At 49.4% G+C, this 28,000-nt stretch overlaps 2 protein-coding genes across 5 annotated transcripts in view; one reads left to right on the plus strand and one right to left on the minus strand.

The window, feature by feature from the left end:
• The window catches only part of LOC117072494 (nuclear envelope pore membrane protein POM 121C), a 61,427-nt gene extending 38,874 nt beyond the window's left edge, over nucleotides 1-22,553 (plus strand). For both annotated transcript variants that reach the window (XM_033192734.1, XM_033192733.1), the window contains exons 5-13: nucleotides 422-593; nucleotides 12,489-12,580; nucleotides 13,213-13,286; nucleotides 13,725-13,846; nucleotides 14,280-14,382; nucleotides 14,676-14,852; nucleotides 15,715-17,409; nucleotides 19,812-19,934; nucleotides 20,363-22,553. In XM_033192734.1, the coding sequence (XP_033048625.1) occupies nucleotides 422-593; nucleotides 12,489-12,580; nucleotides 13,213-13,286; nucleotides 13,725-13,846; nucleotides 14,280-14,382; nucleotides 14,676-14,852; nucleotides 15,715-17,409; nucleotides 19,812-19,934; nucleotides 20,363-20,460 (2,656 nt within the window). In that variant the 3' untranslated portion in view covers nucleotides 20,461-22,553. The remainder of the gene's footprint in view (nucleotides 1-421; nucleotides 594-12,488; nucleotides 12,581-13,212; nucleotides 13,287-13,724; nucleotides 13,847-14,279; nucleotides 14,383-14,675; nucleotides 14,853-15,714; nucleotides 17,410-19,811; nucleotides 19,935-20,362) is intronic.
• On the minus strand, nucleotides 21,852-27,999 carry NSUN5 (NOP2/Sun RNA methyltransferase 5). 3 transcript variants are annotated; one of them, XM_033192735.1, is made up of 10 exons: nucleotides 27,834-27,999; nucleotides 27,566-27,688; nucleotides 26,720-26,894; nucleotides 26,535-26,643; nucleotides 24,294-24,432; nucleotides 24,082-24,197; nucleotides 23,555-23,733; nucleotides 23,149-23,359; nucleotides 22,925-23,065; nucleotides 21,852-22,848 (listed from the first exon to the last, which is right to left on the minus strand). In XM_033192735.1, exons 1-10 carry the CDS (start codon nucleotides 27,924-27,926, stop codon nucleotides 22,722-22,724), a joined length of 1,413 nt encoding a protein of 470 aa, XP_033048626.1. In that variant the 5' UTR covers nucleotides 27,927-27,999; the 3' UTR covers nucleotides 21,852-22,721. The 3 variants fall into 3 exon arrangements, with proteins under 3 accessions (XP_033048626.1, XP_033048627.1, XP_033048628.1); XM_033192736.1 differs by having other exon boundaries at nucleotides 22,478-22,853; XM_033192737.1 differs by lacking the exon at nucleotides 21,852-22,848 and having other exon boundaries at nucleotides 22,943-23,082.
• Between the last annotated feature and the right edge of the window lies 1 nt (nucleotide 28,000).

Raw genomic sequence — 28,000 nt, forward strand, 5'->3', positions numbered from 1 at the left:
ATAATTGACATACAATAAACTACTTGTTTAAAGCATGTGACATTTTGACACGCATTCACCTGTGGAACCATCCCACCACTAAGATAATGAACATCCATCACCTCCAAAAGTTCCCACATGCCTGTAATCCCTCACTTCAGTTCCATCCCTGTCCCCAGGCATCCACTGATCTGCTTTCTGTCACTGTAGATAGGTATGCATTTTCCAGAATATTCTGTACATGGAATCATACATTTAAGTTTTAAATATTTGGCTTTTCTTACTGACTTTGTCAGATAGATTTGGCCAGATTGTTAGCAGTAAAAATTAAAAGCATTATTCTCTTCCCTTCATGTTTATTAAGAAAGATGTTATGACCGTGGATGAAACCATAGAAGAATGTTGCCTTCAGTAAAGCATCTGTCTTCTTCCCTTTTATCAGGCCTGGGTCTCTGAAGAGAGGCCTCAATTCTCAGAGCTCAGATGACCACTTGAATAAGAGATCCCGAAGCTCTTCCATGAGCTCCTTGACAAGCGCTTACACAAGTGGCATCCCTAGCTCCAGCCGCAATGCCATTACCAGTTCCTACAGCTCCACTCGAGGCATCTCACAGGTACAAGTACAGCTCTTGTAATGTGGGGGACATGAATTCCCAGCATTCCCAATGTGGTAGCTTAGCCCTGTCATCCCAGCACTTTGGAAGGCTGAAGCAGGAGGATTGCTTGAGCCCAGGAGTTCTTTTTTTTTTTTTTTTTTTTTGAGACGGAGTCTTGCTCTGTCGCCCGGGCTGGAGTGCAGTGGCCGGATCTCAGCTCACTGCAAGCTCCGCCTCCCGGGTTTCACGCCATTCTCCTGCCTCAGCCTCCTGAGTAGCTGGGACTACAGGCGCCCGCCACCTCGCCCGGCTAGTTTTTTGTATTTTTAGTAGAGACGGGGTTTCACCGTGTTAGCCAGGATGGTCTCGATCTCCTGACCTCGTGATCCGCCCGTCTCGGCCTCCCAAAGTGCTGGGATTACAGGCTTGAGCCACCGCGCCCGGCCATGGGCCCAGGAGTTCAAAACCAGCCTGGGCAATATAGTGAGACCTTGTCTGTACAAAATAATTTTTAAAGAAATTTTTTTAAATAAAATAATTGATTAGCAAAGGTTTGCTAATCACCTTCTATCTGTCAGACATTAGAATTGTCTCTAAGCTAATAGAAAATACAGATAAAGGTCGGGCGCGGTGGCTCACGCCTGTAATCCCAGCACTTTGGGAGGCCGAGGCAGGCGGATCACAAGGTCAGGAGATCAAGATCATCCTGGCTAACACAGTGAAACCCTGTCTCTACTAAAAGTACAAAAAATTAGCCGGGCGCAGTGGTGGGCGCCTGTAGTCCCAGCTACTTGGGAGGCTGAGGCAGGAGAATGGTGTGAACCTGGGAGACGGAGTTTGCAGTGAGCCGAGATCACGCCACTGGACTCCAGCCTGGGTGACAAAGCGAGACTCCATCTCAAAAAAAAAAAAAAAAAGAAAGAAAATACAGATCATTGAGTGATCAATATAGGCCAGCAGAATGGAGTAGAAAGCCGGGAATGTAAAGCAGTGCATGTGTGCGAGCTGATTCAAGACAGAGCTGTGATGTAGATAAATGGACGGAAGGTGATTGGAAAGGTACACTGAGTCCATTTTGTATTGGGTCATAAAAGAGATTTATCCTGTAGGCATTTAGAATTGAGTGCAGGGTTTTTAAACAAATGGTCATGATTTTTTGGAAAAGGGATTATCGCACAGTATGGGGAACAGAGCAGGCTTTGCTGCTGCACAGACTTAGGTTCTAATCTTGGCTCTGAGGCTGGGTGGGGTGGCTTATGCCTGTAATCCCATAACTTTGGGAGGTCAAGTTGGGAGAACCTCTTGAGCCCAGGAGTTCAAGACTAGCCTGTGCAACAGAGCAAGACCGTGTCTCAAAGAAAAGGAAAAAAAAATGCTTGGCTCTGACATCTAGTAGTTACAAGGTCTGGGGCACACAAATCACATAATATCTCTTTTTCTTATCTCTGAAGTGCTGTTGCAATGATTGAGGGTAATATTTAAAAATCACCTATTACAGTGACTGTTAATAAGTGGGTACCCAGTATGCAGCAGCCAGACAAAAAGATGTCAAGCATGTACGGAGAAATGTTTTTGAGAGGAGGAAAATTTTGAGACGAGTTCATCAACCCAGAAGTATAAATGAACATTAATAACCGTAATATCATTATCCCTCTTAAATTATTAGCCTTGATGTTATGTACCTGCCTCCGCCTCCCAAAGGGCTGAGATTACAGGTGTGAGCCACCACGCCTGGCCCATGCAGTTTCCAAATAACAGTATCAGTGTCATTTTTAACACTGTCTTTATTAAGACTGCTGTAGTCAGTTTAAGAATTGTTTGTGATTCTAGTTATTATTTTGGATATGCAAACTTTTTCAGCTTTGGCCTGTGGAAGCCAAACTGGCATCTGTGTCCTTTGTTTTGACCCCGGCCGTCTTCGACAGATAGCTTCATTGCTTTCTGCCCACCTTCCCAGAGTCCTTTTTTAGCCTATACTGAAGTTGGCTGTTTCTTCAAAAAGTTTTGGTCTCTTCCATTTAGAACTGTAGAGACTACAGTCTTAAGTTTTAGGAGAGAGAAGATAGATCCTCTAGAAAGAGGAATGTAAATAATTAACTCTTAATATTCCAAATTCAAATTTATGATGGCAGGATTTTCTGTGTAATTGATTTTGTATTTTTATGTATTACACTGAAAATGTCGGTTTATAGTTACTTTGATCCTAGTACACGCAATTTTTTTTATTTTTTTTTGAGACGGAGTCTTATTCTGTCACCCAGGCTTGAGTGCAGTGGTGTAATCTTGGCTCACTGCAATCTCTGCTTCTTGAGTTCAAGCGATTCTCCTACCTCCGCCTACCAAGTAGCTGAGACTACAGGCACCATCACCATGCCCAGATAGTTTTTGTATTTTTAGTAGAGATGATGTTTCACCATGTTGGCCAGGCTGGTCTTGAACTTGTGACCTCAGGTGATCCACCTGCCTCCACCTCCCAAAGTGCTGAGATTACAGGTGTGAGCCACCACGCCTGGCCAATGCAATTTCCAAATAACGGTATCAGTGTCATTATTAACACTGTCTTTATTAAGACTGCTGTAGTCAGTTTAAGAATTGTTTGTGATTCATTTCCTCATTATATCTCTCTGTGAATCCTAGGGACATGGAATCAATATATCGTGTTTTAAAGTAATGTTAATTGTCCTTTGGTACACCAGCTTTATATACAGTGAGGTTCATTTGTTCAGTATGTTTGAAAGTTACAGGGATTTCTATGTTTTCCTTCTTAAAATAGTTCTGTTTTAAATTATGTAAAATACTTAAGTTGTTTCATAAAAACATACACTAAAACAAGATACACTCAAAAATTCAATTTCCGTCCCTTTCTACTCTGCATTTTTCCTTCCTCTCCATTTTTATTATTTTTTCATTATCCTTCATTGTTCTTTTTTAAACGATACACATATCAGTGTATCTGAAAACCGCCACTTTCTAACATTTAAGGTAGTAGACAGTATATACATACTTGAGCCTTGCTTTTTCTTTTTTTTTTTTTTTTTTTTATTGAGACGGAGTCTTTGCTCTGTCGCCCAGGCTGGAGTGCAGTAGCTGGATCTCGGCTCACTGCAAGCTCCGCCTCCCGGGTTTACGCCATTCTCCTGCCTCAGCCTCCCGAGTAGCTGGGACTACAGACGCCCGCCACATTGCCCGGCTAATTTTTTTTTTGTATATTTAGTAGAGACGGGGTTTCACCGTGTTGGCCAGGATGGTCTCGATCTCCTGACCTCGTGATCCGCCCGTCTTGGCCTCCCAAAGTGCTGGGATTACAGGCTTGAGCCACCGCGCCCGGCCTTGCTTTTTCACATAATATACAGTTGAGGTCATTCCATAGCAGTACACAGAAACTCATCTTTTGTCTTACAACTAGATAGGCACTCTAGTCCTTTGTTGACAAAGGTTGGGTTGTTTCAGTCTTCTGCTATCACAAATAATGCTGCAAAGAATACATTTGTTCATATGTCATTTCACCCTTAGCAATTTTGCCTCTGGAAAATTCCTAGAAGTCAGATTCCCAAGTTTAAGGTTAAATGCGCATGTAATTTTGCTGGATATTGTTAAATCCCCCTACAGAGCGTGTACCACTCAGCATTCCCCTCAGTGTTGTATGAGAAGGGACTGTTTCTCCATGGCCTCACCAGCAGATTTGGTTATTGTAGCTCTGGGCTTTTACCAATTTGACAGGTAAAAAATAGTATCTAGGACTTCACGCCTGTGATCCCAGCACTTTGAGAGGCCGAGGAAGGCAGATCACCTGAGGTCAGGAGTTCGAGACCATCCTGGCCAACATGGTGAAATCCTGTCTCTACTAAAAATATAAAAATTAGCTGGGTATGGTGGCGCATGCCTGGAATCCCAGCTACTCAGAAGACTGAGGAAGGAGAGTATCAGGAACCTGGGAGGCAGAGGTTGCAGAGATAGCGGCACTGCACTCCAGCCTGGGCGACAGAGTGAGACTCTGTCTCCAAAAAAAAAAAAAAAAAAAAAAAAAAAAAAAAAAAAAGGTAGCTAGCCAAGCGCCGTGGCTCACACCTGTAATCCCAGCACTTTGGGAGGCCGAGGCAGGTGGATCACCTGAAATCAGGAGTTTGAGACCAGCCTGGCCAACATGGCAAAACCCCATCGCTACTAAAAATACAAAAAATTATTAGCCAGGCATGGTGGTGTGTGCTGTAATCCCAGCTACTTGGGAGGCTGAGGCAGGAGAACCGCTTGACCCCGGAAGGTGGAGGTCAAGTGAGCCCAGCTCGCACCACTGCCCTCCAGCCTGGACGACAGAGTGAGACTCCATCTCAAAAAAAAAAGTATCTAATTTTTGTCCGTTGTGAGTAGTTTGATCATCTGTTCGTGTGTCGAATGATTATTTTCAGTTCTGTTTCCATGAATCTTAGTTCATATCCTTTACCCATTTTTCTGAAGGGCTAACAGTCAAATCTCACATTGGAGAGTTTTTCCTATAGCAGAGAAACCTATTCCAAATGAAGCAAGTTTTGAACGTAAAGTAGAAACCATAGAAGTGCAGTGTTAGAAGAAACAGGCTCCTCACACATTGCTGGTGGGAGGGTCAGTTGGTACAGCTCTCTAGAGGGCTGTGTGGCAGGAATTGTCCACATTAGAGATACACGCACCCTTTGATCAAGCAGCTTTACCTTAGGAATTTATCCTACACACATACTGGGAAATGGATATAAGGATTTAATGTAACATTGTTTTAATAACAGCAGCTTGGAAACAATGTGCATGTTTTTTTTCAGGGAGCTGGTTGAATAACTTACAGTGTTTCTATAAGTTGAAATATACTATGTAACTATGAAAAATAATAAGGCAACTAACTGAATAAGTACTCATGAGAATGATCTCAAAAAGAAATTACATAAAAACAAGGCTCAGAACTGTATAGTATCCTCTATTATTTGGGCTTTTAAAAATCTTTTAATATGCATAAGATAATTCTTACAGGATATATTAGAAACTGGTAATCGTTATTGAGATAAAAAGGAAATTTACTTTTTACTGTACTTTTTTTTTTTTTTTTTGAGACGGAGTCTCACACTGTCGCCCAGGCTGGAGTGCAGTGGTGTGATCTCAACTCACTGCAGCCTCCGCCTCCTGGGTTCAAGCAATTCCCCTGCCTCAGCCTCCCAAGTAGTTGAGATTACAGGCTCCCGCCACCATGCCCAGCTAATTTTTTGTATTTTTAGTAGAGACAGGGTTTCACCGTGTTGGCCATTGCTGGTCTCGAACTCCTGACCTTGTGATTCCGCCTGCCTTGGCCTCCCAAAGTGCAGGGATTACAGGTGTGAGCCACTGTGCCTGGCCTACTGTACATTCTTATTGTTGGAATCTGTAATGTGCAAGTATTACCCTTCCTGGTTTTGGCTTTTTTAAGTAAAAAAATAAAATTCCTCTCCCAGCAGTCTGAGTCTCCATCCAGTAGGTACCCATTGTTAACATTCTTACTGTGTGCAAACACAGATAATACCCAGAATTTTTTGACTGTTCTACATAACAGAGTCAAAGCATATTTGCTTTTTAACAAGCATCTTCGTTTCTTTTTTGTCCATTACATCTTGCATAGCATTTTGTGTCGTGTAATTTCCCTCACTCTTTAGATGGCCTTTTTTACTAGAGTATAATATACAGAAAAACACAAGTTGTAACCACCACCCAGGTCAAGTAATAAAACATTTTCATCACCCAGAAACCTCCCTCCTGCCCACTCCCCATCGCTCCTTCTTTCCTTCCTATTAGCACCTTTTATAGTGTACCCCTGTTTTTGAATTTTATATGAATGCAAATAAAGCGTGCATTCTTTGGTGTTCGACTTAACATTTTGCTTGTGAGATTTGTCCATATTCTTGCACATAGTGGTGGGTAATTCATTGTCATTGATGTATATACTGTTCCACACTATGCATATAACCACAGTTAATTTATCCATTCTGCCATTGGACATTTGGGTTTCCAGTTTGGGGTTATTATACATAATACTGCTTTAGACAATTGTCTAAGTCTGTTAGTACAATAAAGTATGTGTACGTTCCGTTTTAGTAGATATTGCTAACCATTTTTTTGTGTGTGTGTTTTTTTTTTTTTTTTTTTTTTTAGATGGAGTCTTGCTCTGTCACCCAGGTTGGAGTACAGTGGTGCAATCTCAGCTCACTGCAACCTCCACCTTCTGGGTTCAAGCGATTCTCCTGCCTCAGCTTCCCTAGTAGCTGGGACTACAGGCACATGCCACCACACCCAGCAAATTTTTGTATTTTTAGTAGAGACAAGGTTTCACCATATTGGTCAGTGTGGTCTCGAACTCCTAACCTCAGGTGATCCACCTGCCTCAGCCTCCCAAAGTGCTGAAATTACAGGCATGAGCCACCATGCCCAGCCATTTCTTTCTTTCTTTCTTTTTTTTTTGAGTTTCACTCTGTCACCCAGGCTGGAGTGCAGTGGCACCATATTGGCACTCACTGCAACATCTGCCTCCTGGGTTCAAGTCATTCTCATGCCTCAGCCTCCCAAGTAACTGAGATTACAGGTGTGCGCCACCATGCCCAGCTACATTTTTAAATTTTTAATAGAGATAGGGTTTTATCATGTTGGTCAGGCTGGTCTCAAACTCCTGGCCTTAAGTGATCTGCCTGCCTTAGCCTCCCGAAATGCTGGGATTACAGCCATGAGCCACTGTGCCCAGCCTCTAAGCAATGTATTAAAAAGAGTGTTTCGGTTTTATTTTATTTTATTTATTTATTTATTTATTTTTTTGAGGCAGAGTCTCCCTCTGCCGCCCAGGCTGGAGTGCAGTGGCGCGATCTCGGCTCACTGCAAGCTCCGCCTCCCAGGTTCACGCCATTCTCCTGCCTCAGCCTCCTGAGTAGCTGGGACTACAGGCGCCCGCCACCGCGCCAGGCTAATTTTTTTGTATTTTTAGTAGAGATGGGGTTTCACCATGGTCTCGATCTCCTGACTTTGTGATCCGCCCGCCTCGGCCTCCCAAAGTGCTGGGATTACAGGTGTGAGCCACCGCGCCCGGCCATTTTAATTTTTTTTGAGACAGAGTTTCACTCTTGTTGCCCAGGCTGGAGTGCGATGGCACGGTTTCAGCTCATGGCAACCTCCACCTCCTGGGTTCAAGTGATTCTCCTGCCTTCAGCCTCCCGAGTAGCTGGGATTATAGGCATGCACCACCACACCCAGCTAACTTTGTATTTTTAGTGGAGATGGGGTTTCTCCATGTTGGTCAGTCTGTTCTCAAGCTCCCAGCCTCAGGTGATCCACCCGGCTTGGCCTCCCAAAGTGCTGGGATTACAGGCATGAGCCACCACGCCCAGCCTGGTTTATATTCTTACCAGTAGTATATGAGATTTTTGTTTTATGTTTTTCCATATCCTCATCAATACTTGGTATTGCCAGTCTGTTTAGCCATTCTGGTAAGTGTGAAGTAATATTTCATTGTGGTTTTAATTGCATTTCCCTGATTGCTAATATAGAAGTACCAACTGTTTATTGGCTATTTGTATAGCCTCTTTTGTGAGATGCCTGTTCAAATTGCTTGGCTCTTTTCTGTTAAGTTGTCTTTTAGAGATTTGAATACACTCTTTATATATTCTAGATACAAGCTCTCTGTCATGTATGCGTTGCAACAAAAAAGTGTCCTGCTCTTGCCATTCTGCTTCCTTGTGGTTAGCATATTTTGTGTAGTATTCAGGAAATCTTTGCCTACCTAACCTAAGGTCATGATAATTTTCTTCTATGCTCTCTTCTAAAAGCTTTATTATTTTATTATTACTTTTATATGTAAATCCATAATACACCTGAACTTGATTTTGTGTATGGTGTGAGGTTGGGATCAAAATTAGGGTTTTTGTTTGTTTTGTTTTGTTTTTTAAACTGTAGAAATACCGATTTCTCTCAGCAACATTTATTGAAAGGACCATCCTTATTTCTCTGCAGCACCATCTTTGTCTAATTTAAGTGTCCATATATATGTGGGTCCATTTCTAGACTCTTGTTTTGTTCCATTGGTCTATTTTTTTACCTACCCTTGTGCCAGTCTTTGTTTTACCCCTACCCTTATATTTTGAGTCTTGATAGAGTCAGTCATCCCACTTTCTCATTTCTCTTCAGGACTGTCTTGTATCTTGGCCTTTTGCATTTTCATACAATTTTTAGATCAACTTGTCGATTTTCACACACAAAAAAGAGTTCTGAGATACTGATTGGGATTGCCTTTCATCTGTTTATTACTTTGGATGGAATTAACATTGTTGTAATATTGACCTTGTTTACTTCTAATCTATGAACATGAATGTTGTTCTTGCTCTGTGGCCCAGGCTGGAGTGCAGTGGCATGATCATAGCTCACTACTGCCTCGAGCTCCCAGGGTCAAGCCATTCTCCTGCCTCAGCCTCTTGAGTAGCTGGGAGCACAGGCATGCATATCACCACACCTAGCTAATTTTTAAAAACTTATAGTGGAGACACGGTCTCACTATGTTGCCTGGGCTGGTCTCAAACCCTGAACTCAAGCAATCTTCCCACCTTCGCCTCCCTGAGTGCTGGGATTGTAGGCCATGTCCCACCTCCTTCATTTATTTATATCACCTCTAATTCTCTGTAGAGGTTTTACTTCTCTTTTATTAGATTCATTTCTAGGTATCTGGTTTTTGTTTTGTTTTGTTTTTTGAGATGGAGTCTCACTCTGTCTCCCAGGCTGGAGTGCAGTGGCACAATCTCGGCTCACTGCAGCCTCCACCTCCCAGGTTCAAGTTATTCTCCTGCCTCAGCCTGCCAAGTAGCTGAGATTATACACACGCACCACCACACCTGGCTAATTTTTGTAGTTTTAGTAGAGACAGGGTTTCACCTTGTTGGCCAGGCAGGTCTCAAACTTCTGACCTCAAGTGATCCACCTGCCTTTGCCTCCCAGAGTGTTGGAATTACAGGCGTGAGCCACGGCGCCTGGCCCTAGGTATGTGGTTTTGATGCTGTTATAAATAGTGCCTTCAAAATGTGATTGTGCTGATGTGTAAAAATACAACTGATTTTGTATTCAGAAAGTTTGCTAAATCTGTGTGTTCTTTAGGATTTTAGTATATACACTTATGTGTATGATAATGAGTTTTTCTCTTCCTCTGCAATCTTATTCTGTTTATGTCTTATTGCACTTGGCTAGGACTTTAAGTTGAATAGACATGATAATAAACATCCTTGTCTTGTTATATCTGAAATGAGTGTGTATGTACAGTCAATGAAGTAGAGGAGTAATACTTTTTTCCCCAATTGTTAAACTAGTTGTCCAGTCGTCTTCCCATCCTAGCTAATCATTACAGTCTCCTTTGGCATTTCTTTTTTTTTTTTTTTTCCTTGGTAGAGCTGAGACCTCACTATGTTACCTAGACTGGTCTCAAAACTCTTGGGCTCAAGTGATCCTCTCACCTTGGCCTCCCAAAGTGTTGGGATTATAGGTGTGCACCACCATACCTGGCTAATTTTTGTATTTCTAGTAGAGATAAGGTTTCACCATGTTGCCATGCTGGTCTCCAACTCCTGGCCTCAGGTGATCCTCCTGCCTCAGCCTCCCGAAGTGCTGGGATTACAGGGGTGAGCTGCCTCATTCGGCCCCTTTGGCATTTCTGAAAACCTTTGCTTGCTCAGTGATGTGTATCCCTCAGTGTCTGGAGCACATTGTGAAGAAAAATGCAAGGCTAATGTTTTTGTTTGTTTTAATTTTATTGCTTTAACTACAGATAGGGTCTTGCTATGTTGCCCAGGCTGGTCTGAAACTCCTGGGCTCAAGCAGTTCTCCTGCCTCAGTCTCCCAGAGTACTAGGATTACAGGCGTGAGCCACTGCACTTGGCCATCTGTGTGCTTTTAAAGTTCCACGGGTGGCTAGGCGTGGTGGCTTACACCTGTAATCCCAGCATGTTGGGAGGCCAAGGCGGGCAGATCATGAGGTCAAGAGATCAAGACCATGCTGGCCAACATGGTGAAACCCCGTCTCTACTGAAAATACAAAAATTAGGGGGATGTGATGGCATGCTCCTGTAGTCCTAGCTATTCAGGAGGCTGAGGCAGGAGAATCGCTTGAACAAGGGGGCAGAGGTTACAGTGAGCTGAGATCATGTCACTGCACTCCAGCCTGGCGACAAAGCAAGACTCCATCTCAAAAAAAAAAAAAAAAAGTTCCACAGGTGACTGATGAGCAGTCATGTGAGAACCAGCAAGCTAGTGTCAGGGATCTGAAGTGATTGAAAATGCCGCTTATATATTCAATCTTTGGATCACTTTGGTGAATTTTTGTATTCTGCTCTTTTATATGCCTGTAATCCCATGTTTTTTAAACTATGTGCTCTAGCCTTTCTTGCTGTTTGAGCATAACTTCAACTGTTATTGTGGTGAGCAGTTTTCTCAAGCTCCTCCCAGGCCCGGCTTTCTGATGGTAGCCTCACCGAACTGTTACGCTGCTTACCACTTGTCTGAAGCTTCCTCTTTTCGCTTTTGAACTCTTGTTGAGCATTGTTGGCTTCCTGTTTGTACTTATGTGATGTAGCTGGTACTGGGAGCACAGGCATGCATCACCACACCTAGCTAATTTTTAAAAACTTATAGTGGAGACACGGTCTCACTATGTTGCCTGGGCTGGTTTCAAACTCCTGAGAAATCACTAGCAGCTTTTCAAGCGGGAAAGACGGTCTGAGGTGACAGTTTAGTGGCTTTGTAATTAGGCTCAGCACTTAGGAGACTATTTGCAATGTCCGCTCTATGCCAGCTACTTTGCTGCTGGTCTGTGGAGGAAGCAGAGATGAAAACACCATCTTTGCTGTCAAGAAGTCGCCTGGTAGAAGATGTATAGGTAATCATCACATGATGATAAATGCTAGTTGTTGCAAAAGTCATAAATGCTATGACGGCATATTTTTAAAATGAAGTTAGTAAATTAAAATTGAAAATTTAATGAAAGCAAGACTAAATTAGTTTACTGGGTTATCTTTAATTTACTTCTATGCTTTCCATAGAGAGTCTAGCGTAGGTTTGAATGTGTCCTGACGCTTCATTACTGAGTCTAACGTTCCACTTAATACATGCAAAAAGTGCGTCCATCCTTTCTACCTTTATTCACATTCCATTACTTTTATAGACTTCTTTTTTTGCTTTCTTTTTTTTTTTTTTCTGAGACGGAGTCTCGCTGTGTCACCCAGGCTGGAGTGCAGTGGCCGGATCTCAGCTCACTGCAAGCTCCACCTCCTGGGTTCACGCCATTCTCCTGCCTCAGCCTCCCCAGTAGCTGGGACTACAGGCGCCCGCCACCTCACCCAGCTAGTTTTTTTGCATTTTTTAGTAGAGATGGGGTTTCACTGTGTTAGCCAGGATGGTCTCGATCTCCTGACCTCGTGATCCGCCCGTCTCGGCCTCCCAGAGTGCTGGGATTACAGGCTTGAGCCACTGCGCCCGGCCTGCTTTCATAATTAATACTGGCAGTTGACTTTCTTTTCAGGGCTCTTTCTTCACAAACAAATTTTTTTCTTTTTTTCTTTTTGAGACAGGGTCTCGCTTTGTCACCCAGGCTGGCAGTGCAGTGGGGCAATCTCAGCTCACTGCAGCCTCCTGAGTAGTTGGGACCACAGATACAAACCACCACACCCAACTGATTTTTCAATTTTTTGTAGAGACAAGCATCTCGCTATGTTACCCAGGCTGGTCTCAAACTCCTGGACTCAAGCGATCCACCTTGGCCTCCCAATGTGCTGGGATTACAGGCATGACTAACCATTTAACCACAAAAAATATTTTTTTAGTTACTTAAAAAGAGACTTTGTCATGTTGAAGGTCAGATGCTAAGTTATCAGCAGGCTCAGTCATGTCCCTCTTGATTTTTAGCTCTGGAAGCGAAGTGGCCCCAGTTCATCACCCTTCTCTAGCCCAGCCTCATCCCGCTCCCAGACACCAGAGAGGCCAGCAAAGAAAATAAGGTACTCGGCATTCTCCTGCAGTTTTCATTTGCTGTGTGGACAGATGGGGGTGAGGAAAGGTGGGAAATGAACCTGGCTCTTAGGCTTTGTGCGGCTGTGACTTGGAGAATCAAGAGGGACACCGCAGCACCCACCCGAACCGCTGTCATCCCTACAGTCTTGGATACTGACTCCAGTGGCCTCTGGCTGTCGCCTCCCACTCCAGCATGAGGGATCAGGTGCAAGCACAGAGGCCATGCAGAGTGGAGAGCAGAGTCAAGTCAGTGGGCAGTTGCCTTCAGGTTCTTGGCTCTAGCTGACCCCCTGGGTGCTGGCAGTTGGCTGGAACGCCACTCCCTCAGGGATCACATGTGTGTCTAGAACTCCCAGGAACTTGGTAGGTTGTAAGTAAGGTTTGAAGATTATTGTTTTGGGCTTGTTTTAAGACAAAAGCTGTCTCCATGGCCTCTGTGAATAGCCTCCCTTCATTCTGTTGGAATTTCCTTTTGACTTTCTTTATCCTGGCATGCTGAGATCTTAAATTATGATTGTTTTAGACATTGGCCACTTGGTAGTTAGGAGGGTGTGAGAAATTATTTAATACTTCGGCCAAGAAGTCTTTCTAGACTAAACTGTTCCTTTTCTGCCCACAGAGAAGAGGAGTTATGTCATCATTCCAGTTCCTCAACTCCATTGGCGGCGGACAAGGAGTCCCAGGGAGAAAAGGGTAGGTTGCTGAGCCAGGAGGAGGGGCTGCTGCTGCTGGTGGTGGAGGTGTTTGTGGAGGATATAGAGATTAATACCTATTGGGAAAATGTCTCGAGCATTACTGTGTCTAAGGCATGCTAGATACAAGGAGAGATTTCTTCTCCTTCAGAAGTTTATAGTCTGATGAGAGAGAAAGGTTACAGATGGGTATTAACGACTGGATGGAGGTAAGCTCAGTTTGAGTCACCTGTGGGTAATCTCGGTAATGACGGTGCAGTAAGCGGTTTGTGTGCACGCCTTGATCTTGCAGACACCATCCAAGCAACCAAACCAAAGAAGATCAAATCTTTTCAGAGATACCCAGTGAAAACTCAGTGTTAAATACGAAGTGGGTAGACAAAACCATCCATTTCTGGAAGACGGAAGAAAGCAAACAAGTCTTGATTTCTTTCTTTAGTTGCAGATACAACCCCAAGGAAGAAACAGAACTCGAATTCTCAGTCTACACCTGGCAGCTCTGGGCAGCGTAAGCGGAAAATTCAGCTGCTGCCTTCTCGGCGAGGGGAACAGCTGACCTTGGTATGGTCTTGTCCATCTACTCCTGCCCTCCCGGCTTAGCTCTCCTAAGTCTTAGGAACACTAAGGACAAGTTTCTTCTAGTGTTTTCCATTTTGTTTTTGTTTTTTGAAACAGCATCACTCTGTCACCCAGGCTGGAGTGCAGTGGCTCTCTTTTGGCTGTTACCTCTGCCTCCTGGGTTCAAGCAGTTCTCCTGCCTCAGCCTCCCAAGTAGCTGGGATGACAGGCGCACGCTACCACGCCTGGCTGATTTTTTGTATTTTTTAGTAGAGATGGGGTTTCACCATGTTGGCCAAGTCGACCTCAAACTCCTAACCTCAAGTGATCCAGCTGGCTCAGCCTCCCAGAGGGCTAAGATTACAGATGTGAGCCACCGTGCCCAGCCTTCCCTTTTTTTCTGATTGGCCTGACTTCTTCTTTTTCTCTTTGGTAGCCTCCACCTCCCCAGCTTGGCTATTCGATCACTGCCGAGGACCTAGACTTAGAGAAGAAGGCTTCATTACAGTGGTTCAACAAGGCCTTGGAGGACAAGAGTGGTAAGGAGCACAGATCGTTGCAAACTCGAGAGGTGTCAGGTGTCTTGTTTTCTTTGGTTTTATTTCGGTGTTTGAAAAAATGGTTTATCTGGGAAAATCCCAAGTAGGGTTCCATGTTTTCTTGTGCTCTTTCTCACCTGATAAATCTGTGTTGGTCTTCACGGGACAGCAGGGACCACTGCAGTTGAGGGCAGGCAGTCCTCTGTGAGCTGTGCTGAGACCTGCTCTCCAACAGGCATCTGGAAAGAAGTCCCAGACAAGCCAGGACTGCTTCACCTTTCTTTCTTTCTTAGATGCTGCCTCAAACTCTGTCACTGAGACCCCACCTACCACTCAGCCTTCGTTTACTTTTACCCTGCCTGCTGCTGCAACTGCCTCCCCACCCACCTCCCTCCCGGGCCCAAGCACCAACCCACTGTTAGAGAGCTTGAAGAAGATGCAGAGTCCCCCGAGCCTGCCACCTTGCCCAGGTGAGCTGGAGTGGGGCCCTTGGATCCAGCCTTCTGATTAGCATCCCCTGCTTGAGTTAGAGTAAGGGCGTCATGCCTGTCAGTCACTGGAGATTGCTCTGCAGGCCAAACGCACCCTGACTCAACACACCGGAGTGGGCCCACGTTTAACGCACCGGAGCCTGCATCAGGGAGTGTTAGGGAAGGGGTGCTGCGACACTTAGGATCTGAAGCCTGGCTTGTAGCTGTCCTGAGCCTCTCTCCTTCCTCATCTGTCAGATGAGAATGATCTTCCCGGTGTAGCGCCTCTGAAGTGTGAATGTGGGTGGTGTGGTCAGGATATCCTTGCCTATCAGAACCACCAGTCCAGAACAGCACTGCTTCCTTTTCCTCCAGCACTTCGAGGGCTGCTGGTGTTCCCAGCCCAGGCCTTCATGGCCCTGTGCATTCACAGTCTTTATCAGACGGTAACCTGGGAATCACCTGGGAATCATACTCCCCTCCCTGCTCAAGGGCAGAGACTTCCCCATTCAGACTTGCATGCTCTTCGTGCTTGGCAGGTGAGCTTAGTAGGCGAAAAATAAAGTATATCTAGATTCGTACGTGAACTTCAGAGTTCAGACAATTGGATTGTCTTAATCTCTACACATTAGGCCCCCATTTAGGCCCCATTTTATCCTCTTCTGTCTGATGATCTGTGTGGTAGAAATAATGAACACGTCCTTGATTTACTGTACAGGCCTGTAGTGTAGACTTAGCTGAGTTTTTTGACTGACTCTTGGATCCCAGGCTCTGTGGTAGGCGTGGGGAGGATACTGAAATACTGAATACCATCATCTTCGAAGTATTTATTCCAAATTCACATTTTCTATTCTTCTTCCAGAATCTGCTGGAGCAGCAACCACTGAGGCCCCCTCGCCTCCAAAGACGCCCAGCCTCCTGCCCCCGCTGGGCTTACCACAGTCAGGGCTGCCAGGACCCCTCCCTAGCCCCTCCTTAGACTCCAAACCCCCGACCACTTTGCTGGGGCTGATCCCTGCTCCATCCACGGTACCAGCCACTGACACCAAGTCACCTCCAACCCTTCAGGCAGAGACGGCTGCCAAACCCCAAGCCACATCTGCCCCGTCCCCCGCCCCCAAGCAAAGCTTCCTGTTTGGAACACAGAGCACCTCATCTTCCAGCCCTGCCGCCCCTGCCGCGTCTTCAGCATCTCCCATGTTTAAGCCCATTTTCATGGCCCCACCCAAGAGTGAGAAGGAAGGCCCCACACCGCCTGGCCCTTCAGTCACAGCCACAGCGCCCTCCAGCTCCTCCCTCCCCACGACCACCAGCACCGCAGCCCCAACCTTCCAGCCTATCTTTAGCAGCATGGGGCCACCTGCCTCTTTGCCCTTGTCTGCTCCCTTCTTCAAGCAGACAACTACTCCCACCACTGCTCCCACCACAACTGCCCCGCTCTTCACTGGTCTGGCCACCGCCACCTCTGCCGTGGCTCCCGTCACCACCGCCAGTCCATCCGCAGACTCTGCTGTGAAGCCTGCGTTTGGCTTTGGCGTAAATAGTGTGAGCAGCAGCAGTGTGAGCGCCACGACCAGCACCGCCACTGCCACCTCACAGCCTTTCCTCTTCGGGGCGCCCCAGGCCTCTGCTGCCAGCTTCACCCCGGCCATGGGCTCCATATTCCAGTTTGGCAAACCACCTGCCCTGCCCGCAACCACCACAGTCACCACCTTTAGCCAGTCCCTGCCCACTGCCATGCCAACGGCCACCAGCAGCAGCGCTTCCAGCTTTAGTGCTTTTGGCAGCACCCTTACCACTTCCGCCCCGGCCACCAGCAGCCAGCCCACTCTGACGTTCAGTAACACAAGCACCCCCACATTCAACATTCCCTTTGGCTCAAGCGCCAAGACCCCACTCCCATCATATCCAGGAGCCAACCCCCAGCCTGCATTTGGGGCCGCTGAGGGGCAGCCACCGGGGGCCGCCAAACCGGCCCTTGCCCCCAACTTTGGCAGCTCTTTCACTTTTGGAAACTCTGCAGCCCCGGCCCCAGCTGCTGCACCCACACCTGCACCTGCGTCCACGATCAAGATCGTGCCTGCGCACGTGCCTACACCCATCCATCCTACCTTTGGTGGTGCCACGCACTCAGCATTTGGGTTGAAAGCCACGGCTTCGGCCTTTGGTACTCCCGCCAGCTCACAGCCCGCCTTTGGCAGCTCCACTGCTGTCTTCTCCTTTGGTGCAGCCACCAGTTCCGGCTTTGGAGCCACCACGCAGACCGCCAGCAGCGGGAGCAGCAGCTCGGTGTTCGGCAGCACAACACCATCACCCTTCACATTTGGGGGCTCGGCGGCCCCTGCTGGCAGTGGGAGCTTTGGGATCAATGTGGCCACCCCAGGCTCCAGCACCACCTCTGGAGCTTTCAGCTTCGGAGCGGGACAGAGTGGGACCCCAGCAACCTCCACCCCCTTTGCAGGGGGCTTAGGTCAGAACGCCCTGGGCACCACCAGCCAGAGTACACCGTTTGCCTTCAACGTGGGCAGCACGCCTGAGAGCAAACCTGTGTTTGGAGGTAAGGAGGGGTGTGGACTTGGGCTGCCAGACCGGACACTGAAGAGCTGTGCCTGCGCAGCCTGCCTTCTCAGGGAGCTCATGATGTGGCAGTAAAGAGACAGGCATTGAATATAGAACTAAATGAAATGACAGGGCATGGTACATGTTTTGCTAACATGTAATCAGGACTGGAGGAGCTGTTGTGGATTTAGCTGGTCAAAGAAGGCCCTTCTGAGTAACAGTTGCAAGCTGAGGGTTGGGTGTAGTGGCTTACGCTTGTAATCCCAACATTTTGGGAGGCCAAGGAGGGTGGATCTTTTGAGGCCAGGAGTTCGAGACCAGCCTGGGCAACTTGGCGAAACCCTGTCTTTACTAAAAATACCAAAAAATTAGCCAGGTGTGGTGGTACCCACCTGTAATCCTGGCTACTCGGGAGGCTGAGGCACAAGAATGGTTTGAACCCAGAAGGTGGAGGTTGCAGTGAGCCAAGATCATGTCACTGTATCCAGCCTGGGTGACAGCAAGACTGTCTCAAAAAACAAAAAAAAGTAAGCTGAGTAAGGGTGGGGTGGGGGTGGGCACAGCACAAGTGGACATGCTTTTCACGCACAGGATGGTGCATGCAAAAGCCCAGAGGCAGAAATATGTTTGGTATGTTCAGGAGCAGAGCAAAGGCAAGCGTGGCAGGAGGGTGAAAAGCAGAGGCAGTGGTGTGGAAGGAGGCCAAGAGGCGAGGATTGTTTGTGCCAGGGCTGGGTGTTTGGGTCTTAAGTGTTCAGGAAAATCATTGCAGAATCAGGCAGAAGGATGCAGGGATGGTTCCTCCTGTGTGGAAGATGAATGTAGACCTCATGGGTTCTGTTTTCTTCATGAAGTAGGAGAGAAAATCTGGGAGAGAGAGGGTCGGGATAAAGTGTAGAAAAAAGGGGCCTTTTGGGCCGGGCGCGGTGGCTCAAGCCTGTAATCCCAGCACTTTGGGAGGCCAAGACGGGCGGATCACAAGGTCAGGAGATCGAGACCATCCTGGCTAACACGGTGAAACCCCGTCTCTACTAAAAATACAAAAAATTAGCCGGGCGAGGTGGCGGGCGCCTGTAGTCCCAGCTACGCGGGAGGCTGAGGCAGGAGAATGGCGCGAACCCGGGAGGCAGAGCTTGCAGTGAGCTGAGATCCGGCCACTGCACTCCAGCCTGGGCGACAGAGCGAGACTCTGTCTCAGAAAAAAGAAAAAAAGGGGCCTTTTGAAATAGTCATTTTGGACAGTGGGGAAAGGAACATCGTATTAAAAATAAAAAGTGTAATCACTTTCCAGGCAGTTTGTGGGCTGGAAAATGGTGATTGTGAAGTTAAAGTGAGGCCAGTTAGCATGATGTGTGTGTTTCCCAGCGACACTGTGGGTGTAGACCTAAGGTCAGTGGACAGCTGGTGCCACCCTGCCGTGGAGACCGCAGCAAGCAACGCAAGAGGGGCAGCGGGTCAGTGCCCCACTGCGGCTCAGCGGGTGCAGGAGTGGAGAGCAGGTGAAGTCAGATGCAGGAGGGGTGGTGCCTGCAGGAGATTCAGGAGCCGGAGCAGTTGTGGTGACAGTGTGACCACAGGAATGGTGGCAGGGGTCAGGGAGAGGAGGTCATGGGGGTGGCAAGGTCGAGGGGCTGAGAGGACTATCAGTCAGCCTCACAGGGTGAGGTCACCACACATGGTGATGGGGAGGAGGCCAGTGAGCCAAGGGTCCTCTGTGAATCGGGAAGTGACCTGGCATTTGACAGGTGACACAAGGACATGGCGGATTAGAATAAAGTGATGATCCAAACTTGAGTTACGGTATTTAGGGAAGGAAGAGAAGCCGTGTGGAAGCAGCGTGGAAGCACAGGGAGCCTCCCCTGCCTGGGCCGGAGGCCAAGCCCTGAGAGCAGCCTTCCCTGCGGAGGGGCTGCCAGAGAGGGCATCAGGCAGGCAGCCAGAGCCAGTCAGGCGCAGGCCAGTGAGGGAGGGCACCAGGGGACATCACAAAAGATGAGGGGTGGACAGAGCAGGCTTCAGAGGGGAGGGACAGTGGCTAGGGGGAAGAGGCCTGAAGAGAGGAGGTGGCCAACCCGGGTACGCTAGGAGGCGGGGGCCCCAGAGTACTCCCCTCTACAGCGCTGGTCAGGAGGCCCACGAGGTGGCTGCGGGGCAGGAGGGCTTTTTCTCTGCCATGGCATGGCCATTAGCAGGTGGGAGAAGCAGGCTGAGCTGGGGCACCAGGCATGAAGACTTGGTTGTCTGGCTCAGTTGCTGATGGAGTGCCCAAGGAGCAGGAATGGGGCTGAGGGCCCTGTGGGAGGTGCCCTGCAGAGTGCAGGCTTCTGCCCGGTTCCTCGCCTGCCCCCGCCCTCTGCTCACTGGCCAGCTCTCTGCAGCTCTCTGTTCTCTTCATTCCAGGCACCGCCACTCCCACCTTTGGTCAGAACACCCCTGCGCCTGGAGTGGGCACATCAGGCAGCAGCCTCTCCTTTGGGGCATCCTCAGCACCTGCCCAAGGCTTTGTTGGCATTGGACCGTTTGGTAAGCAGCAAGCTGCCCTGTGGCCCTGCTCCTCTGTCTGAGGAGGGTTTGGGTGGGGTGGCAGGCTCCTGGCCCTCTGAGGCCCGGTGAAGATCAGGTACAGCACAGGAAAGACAATTCAGGTTAGGAGTCCAGCACAGCCCAGGGATGGGAGTTGGATGGCAGAGATCAGAGAGGAGCCGTCCGGGGCGGAACTCTGCCGTCCCATGGGAAGCCAGGTAAAAATAGATTCGTGGGCCTTGCTCTGAGACTCTCTGGGAGTTTGCATTTCAGGAGGCTCCTCCCGTACAACGTTTCTGATGCAGTGGGGAAAGCCCTATTGAGGCACCCTGTGTGTGTTACTGGCCTAGCCTTCCAGAGGTTGGGGCCCCTAGGGCCGGAGTCTCAGGTAGCAGCTGCCCTGATGAGGTCTTGTTGAATCTTTCCAGGATCGGCGGCCCCTTCATTTTCCATTGGTGCGGGATCCAAGACCCCAGGGGCTCGACAGCGACTGCAGGCCCGAAGGCAGCACACCCGCAAAAAATAGCCTTTGTCCCCTGTCCCTGTTCCCCCAACCCCTTCCCTCAATCTGGACCTTGGCACCTGCTGGGAAGAGCCTTTGACCCTTCGAGTTGCATAAAGTAAACCTACCCCGGATCTCTGGCTTCAGCCGCCAGGGGGTAGTGGCAGCCCTGGGGCCCTTTCCCTTCTCCTGGAGGAAGCACAAGCCTCGGGGATGGGGAAGCAGGATGCGGAGGGCCAAAACCCGGGACCTCTACTTGAACAGTTCCACTGGGGAGGCTGGAGAACTAAGGAAACACCTGTACATAGCGTCCGCTGCCCTGACTCCCGCTTAGCACGCCCTTAGGCAGGCGCCCCTTCCACCTTTCCCCAAGAGCCGTCGTCGCTGGAGGGTGCAGGGTCCAGCCCGCCTGGATCGCTGGTGTGCACCTGATGGGATTTGGGAAATGGGTTATCCCTAAGGCTTGACCTTGCTTGGCTTAGCTGTGAGAAGTGGTTCTCTTCCTTTGGTCCCTTCTGGGGACTCTGTTTCCCCATTTCTTGCTGCTGTGTCCCTCACCGGTTCCTTGCAGAATTGATTCCTTTTTAAATGCCCTTGAATCTAGCTTTGCCTTGGAGACCCCAGTGGGTGCTGCTCCTGCCGTTTTCTTCCTGCCAAGCCTGAATCAATGTTTCATCTCCAATCCTCTGCCAGTTTGGCCCCTCAAAGCTTGGTGGCTCAAGACTGTTAGCCTGGCAGAGCCAGGGGTGAGATACCTCGCTCCAGGAGGGAGAAGCTCTTGGAGCAGGCAGGATGCCCACCGCTGCTTCAGCTGCCTCCTCGCCCAGCCACCCTTTGGCCCCATTGGGCCCTCGTCTGCCTCTCCAGGATTGTATGTTTCAAGCCTTGTCCTGTGTTCCTTTGTCTGATGCTCTGTGTATTGCTCTTTGAATCGAGTTTGGAGGAAGAATTGAGTTGTATGAGTGGCGGCATGTTGGTAGTGCCGGACTTCCTGTTTCAAGTTTTCTGGGGCCTCGCTAATTGAATGTGGAAAGTAGCACCACTTGACGGCTACAAGTGCCGACTCCTGAATTTTCCAATGGTGTTCTGACTTCAAGGGCTGGCAGCCCGGGAGGATGGAGCCCGGGGGAAGCAAAGACCCTTCTTCCCTCTGCTGTTTCTGTCCCACTTACCTGACCTCACTGGAGGCTACATCACCCAAAGTAGATGTTGGAAAACCTAAATTAATGAACCATATTTTTAAAATCCTGTTTTTCCCAAACAGGGTCCTCCTCTGCAGCCCATCCTTTCCTTCCTTCCTTCTGAAACCACATACCCCAGGCCCAAGAGCCTTGCTGCCATGCCCAACCTCTTTGGGAGAAGTATGAATGCGTGTGTCTAAATTAAAAGAAAAAAATATTTAAACATTTTTTAACAAAAATTTATTTTTGTATTTAAGCTAAATTGCCTTTTAAATTCCTTCAAGCTTGGTTCATTGAGGTGGTTAAGTATAAATGCTATTGACTAGGAATTAGCTGTATAGTTAAGTTATGCCTGTGCAAAGAAGCAGCTCAAATGCTGTCCCGGGCAGCTTTCCTGGGGGACTAGAGCTCCTTCTGGCCACGTTATATAAAATGTAATTCTTATTTTATAAATAATGTGATGTAGATGTAACCGGTGCCCCCTCCCCGTTGTGACTGAGGGTGAGTGTTCGGTGGCGGGGCTGCTCCTTCCCACCCCTCAGAACAGCTCTGATCCGTGTTCATACCCGGCTGTGTGTGCAGCTGAGGAGGGAGTGAACCTCAAGCCTAAATACCTGTTAGGATTGGAGGGTCGGGGTGGGTGCGGGCCTGGGCCTAGAAATCAAGCTTCTACCTGTACCTTACGTAAGGTAGACCCTCCTAGTGTCAGTACCTGAGCTAGTTTACCTCAGTTCCGCAGGCAGGACAGCCGGTCCGGGAACCCTGAGTGAGTGTGAGTGTGGATGTGTACAGTACGCGCACTGGACAGGAGCGGGAGGCTGGGACTTTCCATTACAAATAGAGACTTCATTCCTGTTGAGTCTAGTTGGAATTTTTAGTATGAATGTGAGATTTTTCTCCTGCTTATGTCATTAAGAATAAAAAACTGTGATCTACCATAGTATACGTTCTGCATTTTATTTCTGCAGGCACTTTTCTCACCAGCAAGAACACAGCCCAAGGAAAGGACCCAATAATCTTTCAGAACCCAAATTGCTGCGTGCAGTGAGGGCCCAGGGTCCTCCACGGAGAGGACAGGCGTCTTCCTTTCCTACCAGGAAGGAGTCAGCCCGAAGCCTCTGCTATGTGCAAGGCGGCGTGCAAGCACCGGCTCCGGCTTTTGGCTGTCTCTTCTTTCTCTTTGGGGCTGGGCTGGGTGTGCATTCTGGTGCTGATGCTTTGGCCTGTGAGGCTGAACTAGAGAAGTGTAGATGTCAGATGTGCCGGTGCCATCCTGCATCTCCCAAACATACTCCCAACTCACTCACCTCGGCACCTCGACCCGTTCAATTACGGCAACGAAGAAGCCACCGCTGAGCGTGGTCTCAGGGGAGGCCCGGAGGCAGTGCTCGGCACCCGGGAACGTGCTCAGGCCTCGGTGGGGCCAGGCAGGCAGGGCAGGAGCTAACCTGCGAGGGAAACAGCCCTAGTGCTGGGTAAGACAGCAGCTCACCCCGTCCCCCCTCCCACGACCCTGGTGCACGCCCCATACCTGAAGGCACCGGGGTTCTGCTGCAGCGCATCTCGCACCACGTCTTCATTCTCCTCCTGGCAGAGGGAGCACGTGGAGTAGACGAGCCGCTTCAGGGAAGGGAAAGTGAGCGCGTGGCACAGGGCTCGCTGCTGGAACCCTGCCAGGGCATGCAGACGCGCCGGGCTCGGTGTGCCTGCCCCGGGCTCCTCCAGCTGTCTGCTCGGCATACCTAAGGAAAAGTGTGTCTCGGTTACACAGCTTCATAGGCTGCCTCAGTCCTGAAATCCTCATTTCACAGAGAACCTTTGCCACAGGGTCCCCAGCCCATTAAAGTGTCAGAACCAAGACCAAAACAAATGATGACTCTGGGTCTAGGCTGCTGTGGACCTACGAGTCCCTCGGCCACGCTTTCTCCCCATCTCACCTGAGCCACTACAGGAAGGATCCAGCAGGATGTAGTGGACCTCACGGTAGCGTGGGTCTGACGGGGAGACCGCCAGGAAGTCCTCCTCAGCCAGCTCACAGCAGGAGATGCCAGCCCGGGCCAGCAGCGTGGCCATTGATGCCAGCCGCTTGGCATCCAGGTCAAAGGCAAAGATCTTCCTAGGGCAGAGGGCAGAGCAGGGGTGAGCTGAGCACGCATGGAGCAGCTAAGGGCCTGTCACAGCCAGCCAGAATGTGCAGGTTAAGCCAGGACACACAATATCGAAATGGCCTACGTTTAAAGGGCCCAGGGTCAGAGGTAACTGGCCTGGGGTCTCTGCCCCAAGGGCTAAGGGATCCACATCTCACACCTGCAGTGGGGGAAGCTTAGCTTGGGCCAAATACCATTAACTGCTTTGGTGCAGCAGGAAAGAGTAAGCGGACGCCATCCTTTCAGCCTTCATTACCCACTGAAAGGCACAGAATCAAACCCCATGTCCTCCTCCCGCTCCTGACCGTGGCACTCACCCTTGGTTCTTCAGAAGAGCAGCCAAGTGACTGGTCTTATTGCCTGGGGCGGCACAGGCATCAATGACATGGGAGCCTGGAGGAGGGTTCAGCAGCATGGCTGGGAGACAGCTTGCCTGGTGGGCAGAGCACAGGGGCCGGCTGCACAGAGACCCCAGGCTAGGCCCTTCCCACGCCTACACTTTCTTCTCTTTTCTGTTCCTCTTGCTTACCCTGTCCTGCAGAATGAGGTGTCCGGCCCGGTACAGTGGGTGTTCATGCAGATCTGTCTGGGCGGGAAATACCAGCAGCTCCGGCATCAAGGGGTCCAGGAGAAAATGCTTCCCCTTGAGGGCTCGTAAGTCGTCGAGGCTGCCAGGGAAGAAGAACCATTCATCATTTCCTGAATTTCTCCCTGCCAGGCCCCATTTCAACATGAAACAAATGTTACCACAGCTACGGAGAAATCAACAGGGTGATAAGCGAGAGGCTGTGGAATCCTGCGGAATCCGCAGTTGAGGGAATGGGTTGTCAAGCCACACTGATGGCTCAGGAGCCCCCTCTCCTGTTGACCAGCAGTGGGAGCCTGGGCAAGTGATTCAATCTCAAGGCCCACTGGCATCTCTGTAAAATATAGGTGTGAGGATTCAATGAGCCACTATATCCAAGATACTTACTTGGCACAAATTAATAAATGTTAGCTATTCCTGTTGAAGCATAACCTTCGAGAAAGGTTACTTTACAGGGGGTGAAGGGATGCAGGGAGGTGAGAGCTGAGCTCATTCTTGATGGATGAGGAGTGTGAGGCGCTTAGGTTAAAACTACATTCACTGTAACTCAGTAAAGGAGTACCGCCCACTCTACCCGATCCATGCAGAAATGGGCCTAGAGAGTCACATGTCTCAGTTCAGAAATCTAGCAAAGTGGTAGAGCTGGAATTCAAACGCAAGCAGCTGTTCTCTGCTATTCCAGCCCGGTGTCCATGCAACATGGTAGAGGCAGAAGAAAGGATCTTACAAAGAGTGGGGGAAAGGAAGAGGGGCAAAGGCTGCTTCTCAGAGCCACCAAAGGACAAAACGAGACAGGTGTGAGCCCAGTGCTAGTGGCATGGGACAGGGACCAGCCACTGTTGCTGGCACACTGGTGCACACAGCACCGTGGCAGATGGACCTGGAGAGAAGGCAGGAGGGACAGCACAATGAAGCCAAGAAAGGGCTTAGCATGGCCATGCGCAGTGGCTCACACCTGTAATCCCAGCACTTTGGGAGGCCCAGGCAGGCGGATCACCTGAAGTCAGGAGTTTGAGACCAGCCTGACCAACATGGAGAAACCCCGTCTCTACTAAAAATACAAAATTAGCCAGACATGGTGCTGCATCCCTGTAATCCCAGCTACTCAGGAGGCTAAGGCAGGAGAATTGCTTGAACCTGGGAGGCAGAGGTTGCAGTGAGCCAAGATCGCGCCATTGCACTCTAGCCTGGGCAACAAGAGCGAAACTCCATCGCAGAAAAGAAAGGGCTTAGCAGGGGAGTAACAGCATCAGATCTGCCTTTAGAGCTTCCTACAGTCAACCTCAAGGAGGAAAATGCAGTGAGACAGTCTGGAAGCAGAGGGACCAGTCTGGGAAGTTCTTGTGGTCATCCCAATAAGAAATGAGTGCTTAACCTAGGCAGTGTCCAAGGGGATGAAGAGAAAGGAGTAGAGGCCAGGTGCGGTGGCTCACGCCTGTAATCCCAACACTTTGGGAGGCCGAGGCGGGCAGATCACCTGAGTTCAGGAGTTTGAGACCAGCCTGGCCAACATGGTGAAACCTCATCCCTACTAAAAATACAAAAATTAGCTGGGCATAGTGGTGGGAGCCTCTAATCCCAGCTACTTGGGAGGCTGAGGCAGGAGGATCGCTTGAACCTGGTAGGCAGTGAGCCAAGATCATGCCACTGCACTCCAGCCTGGATGACAGAGTGAGACTCAGTCTTAAAAAAAAGGAGTGGAGCTGAGAAAGATACTGAAGGTTGGGGAGTAAATGATTGGAGGGAGGGGAAGGAAGTACCTAGGATGACTCAGTTCCTGGCTTGATCAAATGGGTGGATGATGGGACATCTGTTAGATTAAACTGGGGATGCACTAGGTGTAAAGTTTGAGAGGAGAGATAGCGAATGCAGCGACTGTGGCATCTGTGGTGCATTCGTATGAACCTGAGGAGGGAGGGAAGTTTACACTGGGCAGTGAGAATCACCAGGTAGGAGGCAGGAGTTAAAGCTAGAGAAAAAAATGTAGAGATCCAGAAAGAATGTAGGATGGGACTCCTAGGAGTTCGATATTTAAGGGATGGGAGGAAGACAAACCTTGAAGATGAAGAAACTGCTAGAAAGGTGGGAAGAAAGCCCAGAGAGCAAAGTCACAACTATCCAGCCACTTCTCTTCCCAGTACCCCACCTCCCTAGATGAGGACAGCCAGGGCTCTAAGCTCTCACCTGGAAGCCCGACCCTGATAGGAGAAACCTTGTCTCTTGAAATAATCAACTACATCATCGGAGCAGGTCTTGAGAGTATTCACACGCACAAATCGAGGCAGCTGGGAGACTAGGATGCAATGAGCAGTGAGTAGGCAGAAGCAAAGTTCCCCGCCTCCCCCATCCCCCACCTCCTTCCAGCTCACCTCCTCCAGGCCTGGATCCCACTTCCAACAGGTCCTCATTCCGGCTCACACCCCGATGAACCTTAAGCCGAGCCAACTCAGCCCTGAGCCTCGCCTGGTGCCGGCCCAATAGAGCCTTCCATCGGCCCCCACCACCTCGAAAGCCCTTTCCCAACAACAACTCATACACTAGCACCTGGGGATGAAGAAACAAACACGAAAACAAAAAAGCCCTAAGCATGACGCATAAATGCCTTAGAACCAACTCTAACAGAGCCCCGGCACTGGAATGGCTAACAGATTACCTGGCAGATAAAGGTGGGGTACCTCACCCAAGATCACACCAGAAATTAACTACAGAACAGGATCAGAACCTGGCATCTTGCTTCCCAGCCTTAGACACTTTCCCCACAGATGTTCACCAGTAGACCTCTGCACCCAGCTTCTTGCCAACATTACCCTTTCGTGGGTTTGGGGTTTTAACAATTGGGGTCTAGCTCTGTAGCCCAGGCTGAAGTGCAGTGGCCAGATCATAGCTTACTACAGCTTCCAACTCCTGGGCTCAAGTGATCCTCCCCACTCAGCTTCCCGACTAGCTGGGACCACAGGTGCGCACCGCCACGCCCGACTTCCTTACAGTCTCCGCCACTACTACTTTGTACTTCGGTTATTTAATTCTTCAAAACACTCTAAGTTTAAGCATTTTCATCCCATCTCAATTCGCTACCCAGGGAAGGTCTGCTCATACTCATTTCAGATGAGCGACTCGCTCCAGTCCCGCCGTGCACGGCAGCAGAGCTAAGACCAGATGACAAAGCGCACACCGTCGGGGTTCACTTCCCCGCCCCGCCCCTCCGCTCCGCTCACCTTGGCCAGGTGCGGCCGCAGCTTCTTCTCCGCACGGAGGAGGCCGGCGCTGGCGATCACGGCATCCAGCACGGCGGAGTAGCGCTGCGTTTCGCACACCAGCGCGTACAGCTGCTTCACATTCTGTAAGGCCGAGGGAGACAGGCTGGGACCGGGGCTCCGCCGGCCCTCCTCGCCGGGCCCCACCTCCCGACCTCACTGGGGCCCGTCCCACCCCACCCCGGGTTCCTCACCCCACACCCCTACTTCTCGCGCCCGGGCCCGCTACCTGGAAGTTGCTGGAGTACACTAGCCCCTTGATGGAGCCCTGGCGGTTCTCCACGCCTGCCAGCACGCCTGCCGCGGCAGCGTACAGCCCCATAATCCCCGCGCGCCTTTACGGCTCTGTCGCAAAGCGCACCCGGCTCTGCGCACGCCCGAACTTCCGGTGTCAAA

Source organism: Trachypithecus francoisi, unplaced genomic scaffold (assembly GCF_009764315.1).
Source record: "Trachypithecus francoisi isolate TF-2019V2 unplaced genomic scaffold, Tfra_2.0 Lachesis_group4, whole genome shotgun sequence".
Lineage (NCBI taxonomy): Eukaryota > Metazoa > Chordata > Mammalia > Primates > Cercopithecidae > Trachypithecus > Trachypithecus francoisi.

Bases quoted from the DNA above. Each gene is read 5' to 3' on its own strand.
- NSUN5 (XM_033192735.1), bottom strand. From the start codon at position 27,926: ATGGGGCTGTACGCTGCCGCGGCAGGCGTGCTGGCAGGCGTGGAGAAC. The intron at 24,198-24,293 runs GTAAGCAAGAGG...TCTGCCCACCAG, and splicing joins ACCTCATTCTGCAGGACAGG to GCAAGCTGTCTCCCAGCCAT. The intron at 23,734-24,081 runs GTGAGTGCCACG...CCTCTGCCCTAG, and splicing joins GCTCTTCTGAAGAACCAAGG to GAAGATCTTTGCCTTTGACC.